Genomic DNA, 20,104 nt, shown 5'->3' on the forward strand with positions numbered 1-20,104 from the left:
TTACTCCGTAAGATAAATCATCACTTGACTGGGGAAACTGTGGCTGTGAATCTCTGGCTGAGGGAAGGCCATTGGAAAGGGAGCTCTGTGAGAGACTGAAATGTCCTATGACTGCCTCAAAGCTTGCCTGTGTCTGTGCAAACCTCCAAGAGAAGCTGCTGCAGCCTGTGAATTGGTCTGGGGAATGTCGCCCAGGGAAGTGGGAGTGTATTGAAGGATGCACCCCCCCACTTCCTTGCAGTTGCATTGTCGGACTCTTTAGACAAGCCTCAAAGGGGCAGACCTGTACTGAGCTGGCCCCATCCTGCAGCCATTTGTGGCTCTATTGTGTAGGCCAGACTCCAAGCATGCATTGCTAATGAACTGACAAGAGGCAAACGTTCCTGCCCTGAAGCCAGATGCAACAAAACATGCTGGACCAGAGGAAAAAAAACCTAAAGGTGGGCAGATATGATGAACTTAAAAAGGCAGCAGAAAATTTTGCTCAGTGTGCATCTACCACCGAAGCCAGATCTGTGTGCACCACCACCGAAGAACTGAAGACTGAGGACCAACGGGATGCCGCTGGATCCATGGTGGTCAATACTCTTGCAGGCCTATCCCACATCCTTGCTTTATTCCTGTCTTTTCCTTCCATTCTGTTCTACCACTACCCCTCTTCACTTTTTTAATAATAAAAACCTGTTTTGGGTATACAGCATTTGACCTTGTTTGTGTCTTAATCTCGCTCTCGGGATCATATCGAAACCTCCCCTGACACTGGATCGGGACAAGCTCTCACCCATAAAACTAGGCAAAATGAAAGACATTTCCAGAAAAGAAGAGATGATCTGGCACCACAATAGCTGCCTAGATTCAGTTTCAGTGCAGCTGAGCCACATTCAGCCTATGAGACAACTTTATGCATGTCCTCCTCACCTTGGAGGCAATGGGTCTGATGGGGAGGTGGGCATGGGTCTGCCTCCACAGACTTGGTAGCCAAATGCCCCAGCCACCACTCAAGGCCAGGTGCTTAGAGATGTGACCTGCTATTGCAATGTCTGTGCTGCAGAGTAAGCTTCTCACCCTGAGATTGCATTAGACTGGATTCCCCTCTCCTGGAGAGATGGGAACCAGCATAGCCCATGGGGAAACAGGTTCGTTTGACCTGGATGTAGCACTTGGGCTCAAGTTTGAGCCAGACAAGAACCAGCTAGCAGATACACCCCATGTCTTACTCACATGAAGACTTCCAAGCCAGGTTAGCTACCTTTTCCGGCTCTAAGCCACATCTTACAGAGAAGCAGATGGATAAAATTCTATGGCCTGCACTATACAAGATGTTTGAGTAGATGATCACAATGGCCACTTCGATCTTTCTAATTAATAGTTCATTTTGCCATGTTAAAAATAAGTTTGATTATCATTTACTTTTGCTTTTCTTTTTCCTCTCTTGTACATGCTCCTTCAGCTGAGCCTGAAAGCAGAAGTATCACATTACTATGAGAGAAGCTAGTTTTGTAGTATGTCCATCCCATCCAGAGCCAGGAAACACAGGCAATTTTGCAAGACAGCTTGTACTCAGTAAATTTCCAGCTCAGTTTATATTTCTGTATTTATTTAGATTTGTGCTAACCATGTAAAAGAGCACTCATCCCAAGTGAGGTACTGTGGACAAACTTTCAAAAAACAGATTTCATAGACCAAGGTTTCTGAGCAACAGGCTTTTCACTGGACTGGTAGCTTCTGGCTAAGTCCTCTCTTCTGAAAAGACATCCGAGATTGACAAAGACATGGACAGTCAACTTCTGATAACACTAACTCTTCCCAATAATTCAAAAGTAAAGTTTTAGTAAATCTCACCAGTAAAATTACTGTTTCTGACAACATTTTCCTGTACCCTTGAGACCTTCCCTTGAACTTTCCTTCCTTCCCTTTTTTTCTCTGCATGATAAATTGTATCTGTGACAACTCTCATTTACAACTCTCACAGTCTTTAGTTAGGTGCATGATACCCCCTCTAGCATTTTCCCACATCCCAGCTGAGCAACCAGGGACCTGGGCAGATGTTTACGCTTGCATGGGACGAGCACAACAGCTCCAGGGACTGAACTCTCCTCTCCTGACTCCTCCTCTCCTTCAGCAGCAAAGTCCTGCCACAGGCAGAAAAATCTGCATTTCCCATGAGATGGCAGTGCTCACAACACCAGCTGCTCTGCTTGTTTAGGTCTGTAGCCAACCCGTCCTTACTTCTGCATGCCAATGTTTCCAAATACCCTCAGAGTGACTTGTGTGTGTGCAAACCACACACGGTCATACATAACACATACACCCTCAACTCTTAAAACAGAAACATGAAGGGTTGGGAGGGTTTTTTGGAGGCACCAAGAAATCCGCTGTCTTTGTTAAATTAGGGTGAAAACTTTCATGCCAGATAAAGCCACCGTTACAGCTCCCTGGTGGGCTTCAAATGGGCCTGAACCAACTTCAAAGTTGACTTTAAAAAAAGCCAAAAATCTCTGAGCCAACTGCCATTGTCCAACACCAACTCAAGACTGAAAATGGGTTTTTTTGAATCCTGTTTCAAAGTTGCTCTGTGCCCTGCTGAACACAACTGTGAGTCTTTGCAACAGTTAACACAGTTCCCGGATGTTTCATGCTGTAATGCTGGTGGGGCGAGGAAGCACGAACAAGCAAATATACCCTTATATCTTTGGTAAGAAAGCAAATGCTCCTAGGAGAGGATTGTGAAATTCAGGTTGACATATCACAGTTGAAGGCCGTTACACAAAATGATGATGACGTGCCAGAGTCCACCGTTTATGTGGCAACTTGGTGTTATTGGGAACAAAGCCTATAGAGCATGTTGCAGACTTAGGGGGCCAGAAGGGAATATTTTATAAAGGGATTTGGAGCCTTTGGGCTGTGGCTGGATCTCCACACCACTCTTGCCATCTGGATGAAATTGCAGGGTTTTGAATGGGGAGGGGGGGGGGGGTGACAGGACCCACGTAAAGCAACGCCTCGGTTGACCCCACAGCCTTGCACGTGTATGAGTGCTGCCTTGGCAAAGGCCATGTGGCTGCTCCCCATTGCCAGCCAGAGCAGCAGCCCTGCTCCCCACTTCCCATGGCAATGGCACGGCTGCGACGGTGCCCTCACCCACCTCAAGCCACTGCAGAGCTGTGGCTCAGCCTGACTCAGGCAATGGATCTCAGCTGGCTCTCACCACTGGGGCACAGTTTTCTTCCAGTTAGGTTAAAATTTGGAACAGAAGCCGTTCATCTCTTCATATCAACTTTGCCATCTCTGCAGTTTGTTTAACAGGTATAGATGGCTTCAAACTCCAGCCAAGGGGTTGAAGATTGTGCAATAATTTACCACAAGAAGGGCTGTTAAAAAAAACTCCTGCTTGTACCAAGTCAGATACTGAATGTGTTAGTTGACAATGTGATCTACAACATTTAAACAGTTATTGAGGCCATAAGGACAAGACACTGCCAGTTTGATCATGCTCCTACAGATCTGGCTTACTGGTTTGGCTTCTGAAGTAACAGCCTTTGGTTCTGGATGTGCCCAGCTCTCACCTTACCTGAGTGGCAGCGGATGAAGTTGGAGCGACGGAGAGAGATGGGTGTCACAGAATAAGAAACCTACTACACACACAAAAAGGGGTAACTTGTCTGTTTGCAGCAAGAGAAACACACTGAAATAGCAAAGTTATAAAGGCTATTTGTCTTGTGCTTTGCAGCTTCCTGCTTCAGACTAAAAAAGTATAGCATATAAATAGAGCAGACAAATGTGAACCGACGATAGTAAGACACTACTCCACATTTAAAATCCCTGGAGCTCAAGTTTCTTTTGAATTATTTGGGATGATTTTGTGCAAACACATGACATTCAGTACAGGTGCCTACAAATAGGAGCTACGCTGCCAGTCACTCCTGCAGGCATCCCAGGACAGCAAAGAGGCCAGCAGTCTTAAATCTCAGTTTTCTCCACTTTAAAACAAACTTGGCAGCCCTCCCCAGAAATCAAGCATGCTCTTTCCAAAGAAAAAAATCCTCACCTGCAGATGCTTTTGTCACAGCAGCAGCAACAGTGGAAACAGAGGAACCGAATTAGCTTGTAGGCCACACCAGTGTGAGCCCACTGACATCTGTGTGGCTGCTGACGAGGGAGGTGTTTGGTCCCTGAAACACCTTTTGAATTAAAACGTACCTTTGAGGAAAACATTTTAAAAAAGAGAAGCCTTGGCATTAGGTTCTCAGTTCTGCATGCAAAACTGCTCCCATTTGGGCTTAGGAGCTTAATTCTAGTTTGGGGGCTTTTTGTTTATAAATATGACGGCAATCTTAGGATGAAATTTTACTGTATGAAACCCCATTTTCTCTTAGGACATCCTTTTTGCAGAAATCTAAGAAACCTAGTAGCAAACCAGCTTCTTTCTATTTAACCTTAAAGTAATACCAGAGAATAGAAAAGAAAGTTAATTCTGCTCAAAACCTCATCAGGTTGGTATAACAAGTGCACAGAAGCAACAGCATGCTCTATTCAATAGGATTTTTCTTAATTAATTAGCAGGCTTTTTCTCACTAAGAAGAGGCCTCATTCCTTTCCTCATAAATATTGACTTTCTGTAATAAACACAGCTGGAAAAAACCCAACACAACACTTGCATGTCCTAGTTCTTCTGTCACAGGGTGCTTCCTTTTTTCACAAGACCACAGATTTCCTCAGCCTGAGTTGTCTCTGTTGAGAGAGACAGTGGTTTGGGGCTGTTTGTCTCCCTCAGTCCTTTCCCTTAGAAGAGAGGGGGAAACCCCCAGTCTCTCTCTCAATGTGCTACTTGAAGGAGTTACACTGAAAACATGAAAAAAAAAAAGCACCAGAAAACTCACACACACAAAAGCCTGCACTCTAGTAAGAGAAGTCACATCAAGCCTTGAACCTCTACATCTGTACCATTTAATTAAAATTAAAGTCTTGGACTGGCACCAGGAATATGCGATGGGCAGCAAGAGGCTCCTAAGCATCAGTGTTGAAACACAGAAGTGATGAAAGGCCATTGCCTCATGGAGGCACAGATCCCTGACACGAGCACACATGAGTGTGCATATTGAGTGCTCTCTGCTGCTCCTGAGCATGGCCAGCTGGCACCCTGGCAGGACTTCCCTGGTGCTCCCCTGAGGGACACGAGGATGGGATGTCACCTGGCTCCTGCTGACAGAAATATGTGATTCTCAGGATGCTCAAGGCCTTGCAGTGAGTCAAATTCTCTCTTCTGACCTGAGAAGGCAGCAAGAGCTAACGTGCCTCAGGCACCAGCAGAAAACCCTAATGCTGTTTGGCTTGAGCCCATTCCTCTCCATTTGTGAAACTCGCATCCATCACGAACCCTGCATCTGCCCACCTTCAACTAGGGCTGACCCTGGCCTGCCGGTTATGGACTAAACAAAAAGCACTTGAGCAAACTGCACACCTAACTGACACCCAACCTTCAGGAAAGGTGGCAATCCGACCCATTCTTTTGAACAGAACAATTTGTACCTGAAATAAAACAAATCCTTGCTTTCATTGCTGGATTCAGCCTCCATCCATTCAGGACTGTACTGATGTCATCTCCTTTGTCGCTTAGAAGAAACGGATGCATATGCACAGCCTGGTGTCTCATGCGAGACAACCAGCCTGGGTTTCCCAGCAGTCTTCAATTCAGCAATACACATTTCCCTGCAGCTTAGCACCAAGTGAGACAGATGTATGCAAAATGACACACTTTATTAAAAGTTACATTCAGCAGCAATGGACATATATACTTAAGTAGATTTTAACTGTCAAGGAGCTTACAAATCCCTCTAAGGCATTAAAAGCTCTTACATGTTTTAACTTCTTTGCAATCATTTGATATAAATAGGTAAGGTAAAAGATGCTTGCCTAAGAAGAGGATACTCCAGCTGCATTAAACAAAGATATACATACAAATATATGTGTAAAACAATGATTTTTGTTAAAAACTCATTGATGGGGCTATTTCACAATCTTTAAGGCTTGGGCTCTGCCCTGCAACTATTATTCACGTAAGAAGTCTCCTGTTTAAGTTACCATGCGCAAGTGTACAGATTGCTCACATGGATGAGAGCTGCAGGGCAGGGCCTAAGCTTTGGCAGAACCAGCAAAAATGTCAAAATGCTCAGTGAAATATATTTACAATCTGTGCAAGCAGCATCACCTACAGTTACTGATTATGGAGGTCTCTCTCAGAAGCTATCAACAGCAGAAAGGCCCCGTAGCAAAGGCTAATTGACACCTGTTAGCTCTTTGTTTTTGACGTTGTAGGTCTCCCTTCTGAAGAGTAGTATTTGGGCTCTTGAGCCTTGGGGATGTCATTTGGGGTGCGAGCACCAGCAGCACGCAACTACAGGCCTGAGCTCAGGGCACAAATGCATCAAGTCTCAAGTTCTTCCACCTCCAACAGCAGAAACCTCCCTTGGTGTGTAGCAGTTCAGCTGCTTTTTCTGGGTGTAAACAAGAAAAGTGCCAACCACTTCCAGTATTAGCCAACCACCCACCCCCCAATAAATAGCGATTGTTTAATTTATCTTATCATTAAACTGTGCTTTATGCCATTAATAAGCACATGTGTGAGGAAGAGGAAATTGCTGTTGAAACAGAAGCTGTGACTAGATCTGAAGAACTGCGTAAATTATTTTGAATTAATACAGCTGCAGAGTCTGATTCTCTACCAACTTACTGCTGATTTTACGTTTGTGTGCAACTCCTTTGGCTTTGTGATGTGCAACAGGTCTAGTCTGAGAGGCAAATCTGGCTTTAGCTTACACCGGCAGCTGGTTACTGTATGGCATGTGGCTGATGCAAACTCCCAGAGTCAATTCACTGAAAGTCTCTTGGTGCTGATCACTAATTGGTATGTGAAGCCCCATCCTCACTGACAGGTGAGGTTTATGGAAGGGATTTTCACCACCATAGTGATGCTGGAGCAGTAGCATTGAGACCTCATACCCAGTAAGCATGAAGGAAAGGCACACTCCAAGGTTTATACCTAAAATATCTCAGTCGTTCATCTAAGACAAACTGCTTTTCTGTATTCTGCTTTCACCTAGCAGCTTTCCTACCATCAGCTCCCCATGGCACAGTCACATCTGCTCTGCAGCAACTCAAAGACAACAGGCTGGTCTTTGGAGTGGAAAAGGTTACTCCAGTCTTGGAAGCAAACACACAGCATCAGCCAGCTCAACCCACCTCCCTCTGTCTGGGAAGCAGCTGATGTCTGGCAGCAGCGAGGCTGCGAGCCCACCAGCAGAAGAATTGCAGAAAATTTATCTCACACCGCTCATTTTCACAGGCCTTGTGCCATTTCTGGTAACCACCACTTGCTCTTCACCTCAGCACATGGAGGCAGAGTGCTGGCTGGACTTGGGAGAATTTCTTACAGGAAAAATAGACCCTAAAGCTGGAAACAGCCATCACCTCTCACAACAGGGATACTCTATGGACTAAAGGAAAGTCAACAGAAAGAGATTTTCTTTCCATGAAATACACAAATCCCTGATTTCCACACAGTATTTTTGAAGGACACAACTGAAGCCAATGGGAAATGTTTTAATGGTAGAAGAATCAGACCCTAAAGTATATTATTTTTATCTCAGTCACCTCACTAGCACAATAAAAGAGATGACTTCCAAGAACAGGTTTGAATTTTGGTTGAAGAGAGGGAATTGCCCCTTCCTTCCCTTTATTCTAGGTCTGTTGGTTTGAATTGTGCCTTAAATAATACAACAGTGTTTATCCAGGAAGAAACTAGAAATAGCAGAGACAATATTTTCACCTTTGATCAAAATGGCTTTTATAGCAAAATGGAAATGTTATGGGGGAAAATCATTGCAAAAATATTTTGGTTTAAAAAGTGACTCCATGTAACAGAGGTGCATTTTCAAATCCACTGAGGACAATTAGGTACCCAAAACCCACTGAAGATGAAAGTGAACTGGGACCATAACTTCCATTTGTGCCCCAAAAATCTCCTAAGAGAGAGAAGAGCTCTCTTGGACTCTGGAAACCCTGTAACTTTTATTTTAAAGCCATCCCAAGAAATACAGAATACAGCAGAAACCTGCACAGCTGACTTGGCTGCTGCCTTTCATAGAGCCTAGAGCTGGAAGGAGCTACTCCAGCATTGCCCTCCATCCCCCACCTGCCAGGCCAGTCCTGCAAGCCCCTGATAGCAGCCCATGATCTTTAGCTCAGAAGAAAGCTGGCAGAATATGGTGCTTAATACTCAAGTCAACTCTCGCTGAAGATGTTTATGGAAGGTAATGACACCATTACAGCTCCATACAGAAAAACATTTCTATTTCTAAGGTTTTTTAAAAAAATAGAATCCCATACACATTTCAAACTACAGGTATAATTTTTTTTCCTGAATCCTCCATCGGAACTTGAATTTAAAACACAGTTTAGCTCCTCAGTATGTGAAATCTCATGGCCACATTAATCGAGAACATCTGAAACCAGGAGAAAGAAATCACTTCCAGTTATGTTGTCAGTGTTATGCGCAGAACATTCCCACAGCTGTAGATCCATTGTGCTCCATGTTATAAATAAGAAATTGCATGGTGACAGCTAAAATTCAAAAGCGTTAATGTTTCTCTTTGCAACTCTTTTTCTTTTTTTTTTCCTTTCTTTTTCCCCAGTCTTTTGAGGTTTCTCTCCTTTCCCTCCTAGTAGAAGTTACTTGAAGCAACATTATTGCTTACCCAACTGACATATTTACGGTAATTAAAAAATAGTAAATGCCAAGCAAATATGACTAATGTTACTATTTGGCAAATATATTTGACTTCTATTGATTCTGAACCAGGCAGTCGTATTTGCGTTAATAAACATTTCTCCTTCTTCTGCTTATCTTGGTTATCCCACTGTTTTTGGGAGAAGTCTGAAGGCAGCTCTAAGGCCGTGGCCAAACGCTGCCCCAATCTGCGTAGCACACGGCAGTGACCACCAAAGCCATCGAGTTGCAGAGCGCAAAGGCAGCGGAGTCGGGCTCCGTGAACAAATACAAACAAGCTCCCTTGTATCTCTTGCATTCTAGGTTGTGGTCCCTTTCAACCATGAAAAACAGCTACAAATTGTTCCCAGAGCTAAACCACTTAACATCTTGGCACTTGGTTGTTTTTAACTTTGTAACAATAGGCACTGTTCACTCCTCTCAATCTCAGTTTTTTATTCTATAATAAAGCAGGAATACTGATGAAAGGCTAGTCACGGCTTCTCCCCGTGGTATCAGGGTGGTGGCATGTGATGATTCACATGGGGTGTGTTTGATCCAAGAAAGCCCAGCCTCTGCTTATTCTTCCTTTGTTCTGTCATCTAAGGTGGAAAGGCAGAGAGAGAGTTGAGATTTTTTTTTCTTTTTATTATTATTTAGCAGTCACAGAACAAGATACATATAAGCAAAACAACAGGGAGTGGAATTCTTTTCTTCAGCATTGAAAATTACAAGTAAGAGATGCCTTTGAAGTAGGACATCTGTTTCCTACAAAGTATGGACATTTTATTCTCATTTGTACATTATTCTTATCCAGTGGCAGGTCTTACAGTGTATTAGTTGTGCTGCTATCGTGTTGCGTAGCCCTGCAGAGGGTCAGCATTTGCTCTTGGTGCTGTATAATCACAGAATTAAAAGACGGTCCCAGCTGCAGAGAGTTTAAATTTAAGCCAGGAGAGAACAGATTCAGCCAGAGGGGGATGAAAAAAACCACCAGGATGGTATGGGTAAGCACAATAAGCAACGGTCTCAGCACATCCAGCCTAAACCTTTGCTAAGTTTTTCACAAGGAAGAAGAGTTTTAAGAAGGAATTTGAAGGGGGATAATTAGTGTTGATGCCACTGAAGTGTTTCCCTTAAAGAACACACAAAGATGCTTTTCTGAAACTGTAATGAGCAAACCAGAAGTGACCAGCGTCTTTATAAAAAAGGAGCTGGCCTTTTGATCCTGAAGTGAGAGAAAACATGTAAGGTGCTTTAGGCAGGAGCAGGGCTTTAAGGCAGGCCAGCAGCTTGTGCTCCATATGGGAGAGAAGGGGGAGCCACAGGAGGGGCACAAAGAAAAGGGTGACAAGCAAAGCAACAGGTTCAGCAAATTGTTTTTGCAACAGCACTGTTGATATTCTTAGTGGGGGGAAAAAAATCCAAGTATCAGATTCAGAAAGCTTTTCTACTGATTCTCATCAGTACACAGCTATTTATGATGCTATGCCTATTTTATTGCCAGGTTATGCAGTACCTGCATACGCCAAGCCCGTCATTGCTTCTGCAGTTTTCCCTCTGTCCTCGCACATTCACTGGGAGGATTTCATAACTAATTCCCACTTGGCTCTTCTCCTTACCTGTTCTCTGCTGTTGCTAATAGAGTACAATTTCATTCCAAACCTGTATCAGTGTATCTACTCAGAAAGCTTACTAGAGGGAAAGATAAAACCTTTCTAAGACAAAAGACTCTTTTGTAACACTGTCCTGACTGTGACCTGATGAAAGCTAGTGTGTTCACCCACACATGCTCATGTTGCTACCCACTGCAGGGCACTTACCTGTTCCTTGAGCTCAGCAAGCTGACTGGAAAGCTGTTTTACAAGGCTCATGGTTGTCTCCAGCCTCTCTTGCAGGTTCCTGATTTCGTTTTGCTCACTGTCGCCTTCATTGCTAACCAGGGACATGGCTCTCATCCGAGGGAACCAGTCCAAATTCTTCTCCTACATGGGTATCAGAAAAATGAGTAATGTTAGCAGGGTTTTATGCAGCGCTACTAAGCTGAGACTAGAGAATGAAAACTCAGAAGGACTTCTACTTAGTGGATGACACACAGCAAGGGAGCTTAAAAAGTAGTAAATTCATAAAGTATTTTACACAAGCATTTTTATTCTTGGTTCTTTTTAGTGACAAAGAAGGCACCAACTGGAAAATCTTGGTTCCCCACAGCTGCACCTGTACTGCAGTGTGGGCAGCGTTGGCACATTCATCTGTGGCTCTAGCACGCAGAAACACCCGTTGGGTCAGCTCCAGGGAGACTTCTCTGGTACACTAGCACCAGGAAAGCCCAAGTGCTCCCTGTGCTTTGCTCTTAAGTATATGCAGGGACACATTTCCCCACTGTCTTTTCAGCTTGGCTGGCCTCCATCTATTTCAGCTGTCCTTGCAGCAATGTCAGTGAGCCAACATCAGGAAAACAAGACAAGCCAGAGTCCTCTCCCTGGCCTGGAGTGTGCCTACTGCAAGAGCAGAGGGACCTTGAATTCAGCTGCCCTCAATAGAAGATTTGGGGTCCTGGGGAGCTCAGGCTTCAGCGTGCTATTCAGATTGTATACCTCAGGTAAATGCAAGTGCAACCCCATGGCCAAGGGTTAACCTGCTTAATGGACTCACACTATGAATTTAATTATAATAAAAATACTGTAAATAGATTATATGAGTCAGGAAGGTGCTGTGTATCAGCATGAGCCTGAATTGTCTCCATGGTTTGGGGGTACAGATATTTGTGTGCAAAGCATAACAGACAGAGGAGACTGAAGGGTGCAAGCCTAGGATGAGTGGCAACCATGTGGCAAGCAACCTGGTTTGCCTTAAGGCACGAGACAAAGGAAACAGGTCCTGTAGCTGGCGATGCATTACATCAAGGAACCTCTGCCCTTCAGCTTGGGGGTAGCAGGAGGATGTGGTTAGGTCATATGCATGGTGTTTTGCAATGGGCCTCTATGGACACTTGATAACTTTAGAACAGAAACAGAATGAGTTGAAGTGTGTTTCTTCCAGTCTCCTGTGCTGTGAATGGCCCCCCACAAATAGCACTATATCAAAAAGAAAAGGAGGAAATAAAAGGAGGAAAGAAGAAAAGGAGTTCTTTCCAGAAGTTCACCTACAAGACTCCTGGCAGGCAAGAACTGTGCTACTTATGTTGTCTGGGCTTGGTATTTGGTAAAGTCTCAAATGTATCAAACTTACTGTAGTCTCAGACTTTGCCTCACCATGAAAATAGATAAGCCAGTGATGATTCTGCAGTATTTACAGCTGGGCAGCCGTATGTGACCAGAGTACACACGGGCTGGCCTGGCAGAGCTGTGAGCCTGGGGATGCGCCAAGGGACTACAGCTTTATTGTGCTTCCAGAAAGAGTTGCTTTCAACTTTGTAGTGCTCTGCCCTGATCACCAAACCCTCCCCTCCTACAGCAACATGGTTTAGAAACAACCAAGCTAACCCTTGATAAGCATGGAAGCACTTACAGTATTCATGTTTTTCCACTATTTGCGTTAGCCCAGTCCCCTATGTTACCCTGGATAAGACTAAATGCAAAGCCATAAAAATTTTGGCATGTTTCTTCTTTTTAACTCAAAACTTCTAATGAGTTTTTGTCTGGCTGTGCAACCTCTGGTCCTATTGCTAAACCAACAAGATGTTCAGGGAATAAGACCGTGCCCCTCCATTGCATTTTGCAGCCCAGGGCTCAGTCAACCGTGTACACTGGTGGAATGAGGCCTCTTTCCTCGCTGCCCACTTTTTTGAGCCTCGTGATCTCATTATGACAATTTACTGTGGTTACGCATGATGACATTTTCAATGGGTCATAACTCATTCAAATCAAAACCTGTTTTCACCAGCTCTGCTGGTGAGCTCAAGGGGAGCACACATGACCCTCCCTGCTGGATATCCCCAGCAGACACACAGACCCCTATTTCTGCCTCATGCATTTCTGCTTACAAGCCCAGCATTCATTTTCCACAAGTATGCTCAGATATTTATTTTAAATTTATTTTGGCTAGGATCTAGCAGAGCATTCTTCACGTGCCTAGCATTAAGCACAGGTGTACTCAACTTATGCTAAGCTTAGTTTGTGCACAGGGCCCTTCTGGATCAATGCCTTTTTTTTGCAAAATGTTTGCCAGCAAATTTGTCTGCCACTACAGGCACAGAAAGTGAATTCAAAGAAGCAACAGTGAACAGAGCTACACTTGTATCTGAATGTTTCCTGGAAAGCTCTGGTATCTGCACCCATAACAGCTTCTCTTGCTTGAAGCACCTGAAGATACCAAATGCAAGGGTGCATGGCCACAGGAGCCAGCTGAGGGGCCAGGAGCCCTTTTTTGGAAATCTCACCATAACGCCAAAGTTTCTAAAGCCAGGCTGCACAGGGAGAGTAATCTGAGACTCCATCATTGCAGTTCTTGTGTTTGGCGAGTACTGCTGCCAGGATTGTGAAATGCACTTTGCTAGTTTTGTTTTCCATCTGCCACTCCCTCGCTCCTCCAGGACGCAAAGCAGAGACCACCAACTGCCTTGGAAAGATTTTTGTGGACTGACCCTCCACCCCACTGCAGCATCCAGAGGAACACCACACAAATCCATGCGGGTGCCAGACATCCTGGCTCAGTGGGCTCGCCCTCTCTTGAGGCTCCCAGCATCACCTGCTTCTCTCCTCCTTGGCACAACATTATACTTCCCAGGAAGAGGGATGACCAGGAGCATGTGAAGACAGGGATAGAGCACACAGCACCTCGCCTGCTGTCACACGATGCCATGGTGCTCATGGAACCACTCTGAACCACGTGCCAGCTCATCTCAGCCACCAGCATCACAGGAGTTCAATGACAGACTCCTTTCATTCACGTGTGCCCAGCTTTGCCTTCCCAGCAATGCTGTGATAATCTCTCCCAAGAAAGAAACCCAGTTGTGGTTTAGTTACAGACCATGAAGATCTGGGCGTTTTTTGCCAAAACGTTGTGGAGGATTGAGCAAGGACTTGATCCAAGTTCTAAGAGAAGCTGATGGGTTTGCATGGACTGGAGACCTCATGAAAAGATGTTTACCGACTTCTATAGCTCTTCCTGGCAGCAGAGAGGCAACAGGTCAAACAGTCTCTCACTTGGTAGTCCCAAGTGCTGTGTTAGGTGCAGGCAGGACTTTGCTTCTTGGTTCTCAACTGCAAATACATCTAATGAAATCCAGTCCAGCTGTGTATCTTTGTCACAGCTGAGTATCAGAAAGATTAAAAATTCAGTAGGTCAGTAGGAAACACATTCTAGCCTGTCAACCTGTCTTCAAGTTAAAAATACTTATCTAGCTTTCACCAATAGTTCCATTATAGTGCACACAGTAGGTACATTCCCTTGATAAACTGTATGCTTTTGCTGGTCAATATTATATTATTTTCTGATTGCATTATGAACTACAGAACTTCATTAAAGGGCAGGATGAACATTAGCTGTGGTGCACACCCCTATTTGCTGAGTCTATACCACAAACAAACAGCAATTGCCGCCGAGGACAAAAAACTTTTGATCACAAACCTGTCAGGATCCAGAAGGCAAATTGGACAAGGTTTCTCTGCTGAAAATTTTAGTGATATGTAAGTGTTCACGGGGGGACAGGCACTCTGTGACTTCTCAGCTATGGGAAAGCTATTTTTACTTCAAGGTAATTGCTTGCCTATTAACTGGAGGTAGTTAACATTCTTGTACAATCCCAAACATTTGTTCTGGGACTTAAATGTTTATGGGCTTGGTCCAGGGTTCACCTTGACCAACTAACACATGTTAAAGCTGTAATGTGCCTCATCTATGCTGCAGGTGCGCTCCTGCTTCACCTTATTTGACTAGTGCAGGGATGGGATTTTGCAGGGTGTTATGTGCCACGCCTTAGCTATTACTCTTAGAAATGCAACCATTTTGCCCAGGATAGCATTCATTCAGACATTCTGAACCCTCACCTGGAACCAAGTGGCAATTTGGACAAAGGAGGTAGGCTGCTGGCAGGGAGCAGGGCAAACCTCTGCAAAGAGCTGTCACAAGACTCAATCAACAGCCACCAGGTTAGCATGAGGTGACATAACTCGACCATAAATGAGTTCACAGAGGGTGAGGTATGTGGATGGGACACTTTAAAATGAAGGAGCTGCCTGGACACAGAATTAATTGTTAAAATGTACCGAAATATTCTTTCTAAACAACCAGGGCTGAGCGCAGTTACTGTTACTTCATTCTTGTGTAGGATAGCCGGTATTCGCAGCCTAACCACAGCAGCCACCTACGGATCACAGCATCTTCCTGCTCCACATTCCCTTTGCAAGCATAATGTGTGCCTCGCAGAATTCGTGTTTAAGTATACATCTGTCTCCAGGGCAGAGAGTCAGCCAGACAGGAAGGCTGCAGGGACAGAAAGGAGCTGCAGCCTCCTCTCTGTCAGTTCAGCTGGGGGAAAAAAGGCAGGTGGGGTTAGCCAAAAGACTGCAGGCCAAAGATACTGCACACAAGCAGAGCAGACATTTTGTGTGATGATCCAGCATGCTCGCTCCCTCTGTCCTCCCCCCCTGGGCTAGCGGGACTCCAGCAGGAATCACAGCTTGCCCAGGGCAAACACCTCTCTGCAAGGTACTCCGCATACATGTAGCTGCAAGGTGCTGACAGTGAGGGCACATGCCTGAGAAATCACAGGGCTTAGAGGATTTGCTACTCACGTTTTCTGAGAAACCTCAAACCCTTCTTCTCAGAGAGGCATGCTCAGAGAAAAGTCTGTGTTTGCTTCCTGGAGTTTTCTATGCAACTTTCTCCTTCCCTTCTGTGGGCTTTCCAGGGGGAGGGCAGAGCTATAGGCTAAGTCCTGTAAAACACTGCCATTTTTCTGATTCTGCTAGCTCCAGTTGAGCATGGATGGAGAAAAGACTGAAGAAATTTGTTTAGAGTTTAGACTTTGTACAAAGTCTTTCTTGAGCCACCCCTGTCCTGTTGGCACAGCTAACTGGCTTCAACTGAGCTCTCACACTGAGCTGACTCCATGCCTCTGGAGTAATTGGCAGAGGGACGTTTCTTTAGGAGGTGCTGGTTTCACAGGCTAGCAGTGAGATGGATTAGCTGCAACTAGCAGGAAAGACTGGGCTGAGCCTTTAAAAAATAGATTACTAGATAACAGTGAGAGAAAATAGGTCAAAGAGTAGGACAAGGGGGATGAAGTAGAGGAGCAAAGGCAGCCTAATGGATGCTTTCTGCCGGTGCCACTGCCATGGGCTCAGAGTGCCATGCTGCCGTCAGCTGTACCAGACTTTCATTTCTCCAGCAGACTCTAACGCAGTGACTCTTAGACCTTTCTACCCTGTGACCCCTTGTTGCAACATGAATACAAGCCGTTTCAGGACTTCCCTCCTATCTATTCAAAAACAAAAGCGGTGCTAACTGCTCATGACTCCTCCTGGGTTATGACCTCCTCACGCATCAGAGTGGGAGACGGGCCTCCACATCCCCCAGCCCACCATGGCTGCACTTGGCACAGATCGTTTGCTCCTTGGTGACTCAGCAAGGTCAGTGAGACAGCCATCAGGAGGGTTATTTGTTACCTAAAAACGAGGTTGAGCAAACAAGCATGCTTAAAACCCTCTGAGGTCCTCAGCTAGATGGTCGCTGAAGGGTGCAGAAGAGGAGCATAGGCATCACCATGAAGGTTTGCTACCAGTGCCTCGGTGTGCTATGCTGGGCAGTTTGTGGCATCCCACCCTGCAACACACATTTGTTGGCATGCCATGAACAGCAACCGCTGTGGCAGCCTGGCAAAAGCCTCCCACAGCTTTAGAGAGACTGTAACCTCTCAAGTGCCCATTGGGGCGGTAGAACCCTGCTGCACTGGCATTGAGGGGACTCACCGCTGGTCACCCTGTGGCCCCTAGGCCTGAGGAGAGGCACTGCTGAGAAGCATGGTGCAGCTTCACTCTCTGCAACGCCGCTGTGCCCTAGAACTCATGCCTCAGCGTGGAGGCTAACAAACCTCTTTGTCAGGCAGCTTGTGTCCTTTCAGGCACAAGAACAGGCCATTCACTCCCCTTTTTTAAGCCAACACCTTGAATAAATACTTTAGCGCAGGGTTCAAAGAGATCTGTTTACTGAGAAACTATTCTGTATGCCTGAAATGTAAATATGTCTATCCATTCCCTTCCTGGATCTGTTGCCTGTATAAGCAGAGAGTGATCAGTCCAAATGACCTTCTCAAAGCTATTATTTTTCTGCCTAGGGACAGTTTGGTCCTAAAAGTCTGTATTTATGTAGCTCCTATAGCCACCTTATAAAGGGATTTTAAAGATTTAAACTATCTTGTGCTTTAGATGACACAGGGCAATAACCACTTTGTGATTTAATCAGAGACAATAATAATTTGGTTCAGTGCATGATTCAGCTAATCCACAATTTGATAAACGTTCATCCTAAACTACAAACCCAAATAGCTTTCTGCAAATCCTGTTTGACACTTTAATGTTAAGACTGTATTTGATAAGCAATCTGTGCTGTACAATAATATAGGGAGGGAAATTAGGAATTGTTATGCATCCACAACAGTAATTCGAGGAAAATAAAAATAAACCTTGGCAATTATAGATAAATCTTTATGCAACAGGAAAACTAATAGGTCTGCCAGGGTCTACACTGGATTGATACATGCTACAGCTTTCACAGCTCATGGAAAAATAGAGAAATCTGTTTCCCACTGCAAGAGGGTTGGAACCATAACACAGACCCACTGTCTGCTTTAGCAGCGGCATTGATGCATTTACTTTCATTTTAACTTGGCTGAATGTTTTTGAGGGCTGCAATGGAATTTATCACTGTAATTCTGAATAATTGTGAGTTCTTCAAGACTGATGATATCCAGGCCAGTCAGTTATAAATGTCTCAGTGTTTCAGTATCATCATTCCCTCTTGTGATATCTCCACAAAAATTATGGTGAGGAATAATAATAAACCTCAAATTGCAAAGATTTTTCTCTGATGCTGTATGTGGCAGTTTCAATGCTCAGCTTGAAACTCTGTAAAGGACCCTGCTTTTCCAAGAACATCCCAAAATTTCTGCCTAGTGAACATTCCTAAGGGACTTGGCATTTACCTCCAAGTAATGGAAACAATCATGGAAATAATTTTTTACCGTCGAGACCATAAGCTTGAATGTGATCTTGCACAATAGTTGTGGGCAAAACCATATGCAGATAGTAAATACATGAGTCAGCAGTGTGCCCTTGCAGTGGAAGAGGCCAACCATGACCTGGTCTGCATCAGCAAGAGCGCAGCCAGCACATTGAGGTAAGAGATCCTGCTTCAGCCCCAAGCAACTTCACCCCAGAAGGTAGAAAGCAGAAACTGAACAGCTTTGTCACCAGCACACCGAGATGGCACCTTCCAGCTACCCCCCGGTGGGAACCCCGGGGACCTGCAGGTGTGCTGGGACCGCAGCTGGCCAGGTGCTCATGAGAGTTGCATGGCACAACTTCTGTGTGCTTGGAGGGCCTAAGCTTGTATCCCACCCCAGTGTTGCTCTCCCTGAAGCCACGTTTGCTTCTCGTGTCGTCCCTTCCCTGCAGCACATGTTCATTTCTCAGCTGTTGATTTCTTCTGCTGTTTCAATCACTCTTTGCCATCTTATCTCTACCATAACCCTGAGAACTGATATTCTCCTCTGCAAATCTTCAAGAATCCCAACACTACCACCTGAAGCTAGGATTTGGTGCTTAATATTTTTGCCCTTAAAGTAGATATAACTACAGATTTGTGCAAAACACAAGTTTATTTTTCCACATTTCTATGTTTTTATGTTGATAGTGGTTACAGAACATGCTTTAGGAAAAACACTTCAGATTATTCATTTAAAATAATGAAATTATTTCTGATATAATCCCTGGATCTTGTGCATAACGAAACAACATCTGGTATAAAGATTAGAAAATAAATGTTCTTGGCTTATTTTTTTTCCTTTTGTTAAACAGATGTTGTTGATACAAAGTGCAGAACTGTAAATCATAGCTGCATGTGGACACAGACTGTCACTACTGAGCAGAAATTTACTGTGGCTAGATAGAGATTTGAAACAGCAATGAATCACTGGCTTACTAACTTTATTCACGTGGGTATGGTTTCAATATTCTGACATTAAGTGCACATGTCCTTAAAAAAAAGAACCTTTTAATGGTTCTGGTTTATTTGGGAGGTTCTGGTTTATAATGGGAGGCTGTGGTTTAGTTCCAGCTGTCTCAGTGGGGGAAGCGCAGCGTAATGCAATGGCAGCTTCTGCGCAGAGGCACCTGGCAGGTCTCTGTCCCTTCCCTCACAGCCTGTTGCGGTGCTGCTATTGAATCCCGCAGGCTCAGCTCACCCAGTGCTGGGAGCAGCCCCTCTTAGTGCTGCACCATGTAGGGCAGCCCTGTCATAGGAGAGGGGCTGGGCTGCTCAGGCAGCCCCACTACCACCACCAAAACCACCTCCAGCTCTAAGTTCTTTCTCTCTTTCCTTCCCCTGCTGCTCCAGACATCATTTCAGCAAATTCACCGTTCATTTGCCGGACTGGCTCATGCCTAGCTGGATAGTAATGGTATCTCTGCTTTCCGTTGACTGCGTCTAAAGTGAACAGAATTACGATGCTTCTCCAGCCCCTTGTCATTCCTACCCCCGCACTACCACACTGCTTGCACAAGCCCCTTCACCTGTTCTTTTAATACTGATTTTCTTTTGCAAAACACACTAGCAGGCGCACTCCAGATACTGAACTCCAGAAAAAAGCCACTAATCGGCACTAATCCTATTGCAATGTAAACATACCTTAAAGTATCATGCCACTGCTGGGGACAGAGATGATGTCTGCTCCTTAGAGATGTACTTAACCATTCAGCTGGTAAGGACACCATAAATTTTGACCCGTTTTTGTCAATGCAAGTTCTGGTTTGATCCAGTGGATCAGGGTTTAACTCCATGGTTAAACAAACCATGACCTCTACTTCATATCTTTCATAGCGCAGGATTCAGGTGCATACTTGTTGAAATTTATGGGTTTTTTTCACATTTAGCTTTAATTCTCTGGTCCTGTCACCTTGTATTTTGCCAGTGCTGTCTATTTCCTAGCTTTAGCTTCAATTTGGTGCTACAGAATCTTGGGAAATACAGACTCAGCTGGAGACTCATTTTTCAGAGGCTTAGGACTTGACCTTGTTCTCAGCTTTACACAGGCAGAGCTTCGCTGATTGCAGTGCGATTGTTCTGGTTTAGGATACTGCCAGATTTGAGGCATTTTGAATCCTGATCTGAATGTTCCTG

General features: G+C 44.7%; 1 protein-coding gene across 4 annotated transcripts in view; it reads right to left on the reverse strand.

Moving 5' to 3' along the window:
• Positions 1 to 5,738: 5,738 nt before the first annotated feature.
• Positions 5,739 to 20,104, reverse strand: part of ITPR2 (inositol 1,4,5-trisphosphate receptor type 2) — a 289,774-nt gene continuing 275,408 nt past the window's right edge. For all 4 annotated transcript variants that reach the window (XM_074826452.1, XM_074826451.1, XM_074826450.1 and 1 more), the window contains 2 exons: positions 10,588 to 10,749; positions 5,739 to 9,366 (listed from right to left, as the gene is read on the reverse strand). In XM_074826452.1, coding sequence (XP_074682553.1) covers positions 9,280 to 9,366; positions 10,588 to 10,749 — 249 coding nt within the window. In that variant the 3' untranslated portion in view covers positions 5,739 to 9,279. The remainder of the gene's footprint in view (positions 9,367 to 10,587; positions 10,750 to 20,104) is intronic.

The sequence above is a fragment of the Strix aluco genome, chromosome 5 (assembly GCF_031877795.1).
Source record: "Strix aluco isolate bStrAlu1 chromosome 5, bStrAlu1.hap1, whole genome shotgun sequence".
NCBI classification, from domain to species: Eukaryota; Metazoa; Chordata; class Aves; order Strigiformes; family Strigidae; genus Strix; species Strix aluco.